Source organism: Kryptolebias marmoratus, linkage group LG14 (genome assembly GCF_001649575.2).
Source record: "Kryptolebias marmoratus isolate JLee-2015 linkage group LG14, ASM164957v2, whole genome shotgun sequence".
NCBI lineage: Eukaryota > Metazoa > Chordata > Actinopteri > Cyprinodontiformes > Rivulidae > Kryptolebias > Kryptolebias marmoratus.
In genome coordinates, this window is record NC_051443.1 from 2,469,257 (window position 1) to 2,474,396 (window position 5,140).

General features: G+C 40.7%; 2 protein-coding genes across 4 annotated transcripts in view; both read right to left on the reverse strand.

The window, feature by feature from the left end:
* The window catches only part of marveld2a (MARVEL domain containing 2a), a 46,872-nt gene extending 45,480 nt beyond the window's left edge, over positions 1-1,392 (reverse strand). The window contains exons 1-2 of one of the 3 annotated variants that reach the window (XM_025011056.2): positions 1,271-1,354; positions 906-968 (exon numbers count right to left, since the gene is read on the reverse strand). In XM_025011056.2, the coding sequence (XP_024866824.1) occupies positions 906-915 (10 nt within the window). In that variant the 5' untranslated portion in view covers positions 916-968; positions 1,271-1,354. Of the gene's footprint in view, positions 1-905; positions 969-1,270 lie in introns of all 3 variants that reach the window. The other 2 variants (XM_017437954.3, XM_025011054.2) reach the window with 2 other exon arrangements.
* Positions 1,393-3,352: 1,960 nt separating this feature from the next.
* LOC112451521 overlaps positions 3,353-5,140 on the reverse strand; it is a 3,081-nt gene continuing 1,293 nt past the window's right edge. Inside the window, exon 2 of the mRNA XM_037979517.1 lies at positions 3,353-3,366. Within this exon, the coding sequence (XP_037835445.1) occupies positions 3,353-3,366 (14 nt within the window). The remainder of the gene's footprint in view (positions 3,367-5,140) is intronic.

Consider the following 5,140-nt stretch of genomic DNA (forward strand, 5'->3'; position numbering starts at 1 on the left):
CTGCAAACCCATATGATGCACTTGATCCACTACAGATTACATGCAGTCTAACACCAATTAGGTGTTGTGATGAGAAGCTATTTTATTTTCTGTTTTTCAAGAGTAGTCAGCTTGTAGGGCACCACAACTGCTTCCACCCGCGTCGATCATCATATGAAATAACTTTTTGTCACAACAAAAAATAGTGGCTGGTAAATTATTTGAGTGGCTGGTAAAACAATTTGTGGACTGTTCAGTTCAGGTCAGTGGCTCATCCTGCACTTTAAACAAGTGGATGTGTAGTTCTGCACGCTTTTTGTACGATTATTTTAGTGGTTCTCAAACTTGTTTTTGTTGTCACCCACCCCCCACCCCCTCCTTTCCTCTTTGAAGAAAAAAAAGTGAACTACTGGTTTATTTAAAAGGTAAAATGCAATATAGGCTATAATATGCACTGCCTATCTGGGAAACACTGGCCTTAGAGCAACAAGTTGCAAAGCTCTGGTTAGAACATATGTTGTAATAAGTGCTCTCCTGGCGAAAACTAAAGATTTAAGAGCTAGCTGCCTTGAACTCACTCTGCATATGGATTCGTCTGTTTTAAATAAAGCTGTCAGGTTGAAGCAGTTTTCACATCATGATAAAATATAGGCATGTAATAATCTACCTGCGATCAGAGCTACGTGAGCGTTAATTTAGCGATAAATTCCACCAAAAACCACAGCCTTTCTTGCATAAAAGAAGTAAAAAGTTTGTTTATTCAATCAATAAGTTGTTCTTTGTGATCTTTTCTACATTCGTTGTTACTTTCAAGTATTTTATAGACGAACAGTTTTCTACGGCGAGCTTGGTGTCAAATTAAAGACATTTTCACGCTATATTTAATTGTTATCCAGTTTGCGCAAACATTGTTTTTTGTCACATACCTGTCTGCATCGTGAAGAATCAGACCACTGACATCAGGCCTGATAAAGAATACTTGAGAGCGGCTGGACGAAACAAACAGAACGAAACGTGGTTTTTAGCTGTGGTCGTGTTAAAGTAGCATTTTGTAGTAATTTTATGAGCTCCAGTCTGAACGTAGGTATCTGTTCTACTTTTTATCCGGTAATAAAAAGGGGTTGGCAGACAAAACTTTGTTCAAGGATTTAGTTCGGCCGCAGTTTAACACCGAACAGCTGACTTTTAAAGTGTTACTTCCACAAAACAAACAAGTCCGTAATTGTTTACCGTCACAGCTTCGGGTCCCTTCTGTTACCAGTTTTAAAACCAGAGACAGGACACTGCTTACCTTCAACAATGCCTTTCAAGTCTTCCTTATTTCTCCCATTTCAGTAACATTAAACCAGCGATTTCCCTCAGACTGCACCACGTGACCTGCCCATCCCTCTGACGTCACCGCACTCTGGAGCAGTTGACTGGGCTGGGAAAATTCATCAGCACACCTATATACTCCGCCTTTGACTTATAATTTCAGTCAGAAAAAAGATATACCTCATTAACCCACCTGTTACATCTTTTGTCTAAATGTTCACGAATAGCCTAGCTTATTTCACAGCTGCAATCAGAAGGTTTTATAGGCACGTTTTACGACTTACTGACAAAACCTCGGTCCGTGAAGGCAACTCCAAAAACAATATCAGTTAAAGCACGACTCCCCTGGCGGATATGTATTGTATCATGTCTCAATAAAGTTCATTAAAAAAACAACAACAAAAAAAAAACACAACTTAGAGTTCAAAGAGCTAAAAAACCCCCAGTCTCATTAGGCACAGCTACCCAAGGACAGTTAGTACAAAGAAATGACAACAAAAAGATGCAAAAAATAACCAAACATGATAAGATTTACAAATCAACAAATTAAACAACAAACAGCTAAATAAATACAAACAAAATGGCCACACACTGACACAACGATTTTGGATTAAAAGCTTTAAGGATGGCAAATAACAAAAGAGGAATACATGCCATTTGAATGCAACAAGAATATACTGTATATATATATATATAAATATTGTAACACATTCCCTGGTTATGCGTGGTAAGTTAACTCACACAAAGCGTGACTCTTGTGGAAGCTGAACGGTTTTTATTGCACTAGCTGTTGTCGGCCACAGCCACGCAGTACAGACCAACACACCACACAGAATACAGAGGTTATTTTCTTTTCCCCTACCTTTTCTTTCCCAGCCTTCTCTACCTTCTCTTGTAAACTGACGTGAACAACTAACTACAGAACATGATATAAATCTAACTACAAAACATGCTACAATATAATGAATCAAAGATGGCTGCACGAGAGAGAGTGTAGCTTGAACAGTGATAACTTTACGTCTAAAACTGTTTAAAACAGTGTTTTTAGAGGGGGATTTTAATTTCTAGTTTAATTGTGTTATTTTTTTTGTCCTGACAGTGCAACCTTGATGTCTACCTTTAAGAACCACAAACATGATAGAGCTGAATTGGGATATGCAAATTTTTCAATTTAATTCAATTCAGTTTTAGTTAAAAGTATCTATCTAAGGAAGCCAGCAGATTGTGCTGAATATTCACTTCGTCATACTCTTTCATCCTGAGCAGAACATTGGTAACGGTGAAAAAGCAAACCTCCCTTTTAACAGGAAGAAACCTCCTGCAGAACCAGGTTCAGGACAAGTGGTCATCTGCTTTGACCGGCTGGGGTTTGAGTTTTAAATAGTGTAATAATAATAATGCATAAACTGAGCAAAAACAAACACAAACATGTCCGGTTTGATGTTTTCAGAGGGACATTCATCACTGGACTCCAGGTTTGTTCAGTGAAACCAATTACCATTAGGAGTGTCTCTGAAGGTGCAGGGTTCAGCGGAACCCTGCTCACACCTGTCCAGGTTTCTAGCAGACTCAAAACTCAAAACTACTTTCTGAAGGTCTCTCAAACTTTGAGAATCAGACTATCTTCACTATGAATGTCCAAATCTCAGCTGGTTCTTTTACAGACAGGCATACAAACAGACGTTGACCACATGGTGTTTACAGATAACAACAAATATCAATAGTCAATAAAAAGAAGTCTCTGATCACAACAGTGATAGTTTCATCAAACCACAGTGACACTTTAGTTTCACCCACTAGTAACAGGAAGTAAACATACACACGCACACACAAGTGAAACAGAAGGAGACAACACACAGATACAGCATCCAATCAATATACTACATAAATTTATTTCTTCTCTTCTCAAGTATTACTACAGTTGTTTTTACTCAGCGTAGGTGAAATGGTTTTTCTACAGTTTTACCATCTTGATATTCATCATCAGAAACATATTAGGTTTGGGAAATAATGATCATGAGTAGGAGGAATGTTTCTGAGCAACTGGAGTGTTTCACATCTAGTTCTGATATACTTCAATGAACAGGAAACAAAATCCAGGTGCAGATATACAGGAGGTTTATACAGTCAAAGACTGGAAAATACCAAAAAGAAAAAAAAAACAAATGACAAGGAAGACAAAAGAAAAATACCTACAAAAACAACTGCATGTAGCAAAAGAAAGATTAAAAAAACAAAACAAGCAAGAAAAACTTAATAGAACAAACGGAAAAGAGAAATCTGAAAATATATAACATGAAAACAATGAAACTTTTTGAATTCAATTAAAATTCTTGTCTTACCCACCAATGAATTTATGATTTGAACAAAAACAAAGCCAGATTTATTTATTTTTTCAGAAACTCAAAGACCATGTTTGACAAAAGGGTATGGAGGTAAATTTCATCATAAGAAGAAAGAACCAAAAATCTAAATGTAGACTCAATTGTCAGGTTCTGTATGGTTATTTTTTGTATCCACTTGTGGTGTTTCCTGTGTGGTTTTGGTCTCTAATCCCTGTGTTTATGCATTTCTTTGTGTTAATGTCTTCCCCTGTGTTTTTCAGTTCTCTCCTACCCTGCCCACTTTCACCTGTCCCCAGTTGTTTTCTCACTAGGTGATTTGAGTTTGCTTTAGTTTTCTCTTTATATTCTGTTTTCCTGTTGTTCCCTAGTTGGGCATTGCCAGCATTAGTTGCAGTTAGGTTTCCTTCTCGTATCTCTCTGTATTAGTGCCTTGTACATTTTGCTGTCAAGTCAGCAATTTTGTTTTTGTTTAATAAATTTGTATTCTAAATTAAAGTTCTAGTATATTTCATGAAATTTCAAAACATAAATTTAAATTTACCCCTCCCTGGGCTGCCACCTTACCGTGGTGGAGGGGTTTGAGTGTCCCAATGATCCTAGGAGCTATGCTGTCAGGGGCTTCATGCCCCTAGTAGGGTCACCCAAGGAAGACAGGTCCTAGGTGAGGGATCAGACAAAGTGCAGCCCAAAGACCCCTTATGATAAATATAAATATTGGACACAGTGTTCCCTCGCCCGGACGCGGGTCACCGGGGCCCCACTCTGGAGCCAGGCCTAGAGGTGGGGCACGTTGGCGAGCGCCTGGTGATCGGGCTTTCGCTCATGGAGCCCAGCCGGGCACAGCCCGAAGAGGTGACATGGGTCCACCTTCCCATGGGCTCACCACCTATGCAATGTGGAATGGGTGGTGGCCGAAGGTGGGGACCTTGGCGGTCTGATCCTCGGCTACAGAAGCTGGCTGTTGGTATGCGGAAAGTCAACTCTCTGGTGGGGAAAGAGCCTAAACTGGTGTGTGAGGTTGAGAGGTTCTGGCTAGAAATAGTCGGGCCCACCTCAACGCACGGTTCTGGCTCCAGAACCGATGTCCTTGAGAGGGGTTGGACACTCTTCCACTCTAGAGTTGTCCCTGGTGAGAGGCGCCAAGCAGGAGTGGGCATACTTGTTGCCCCCATCTTGGTGCCTGTATGTTGGGGTTTACCCCGGTGAACGAGAGGGTAGCCTCCCTCCGCCTACGTGTGGGGGGACAGGTCCTGACTGTTGTTTGCGCTTATGTGCCGAACAGCAGTTCAGATTACCCACCCTTTTTGGAGTCCTTGGAAGGGTTACTGGAGAGTGCCCCTCCTAGGGACTCCCTTGTTCTACTGGGGGACTTCAACGCTCACGTGGGCAATGACAGTGAGACCTGGAGGGGTGTGTTTGGGAGGAACGCCCCCCTTGATCTGAACCCGAGCGGTGTTCTGTTGTTGGACTTCTGTGCTCGTCATGGATTGTCCATAACGAAC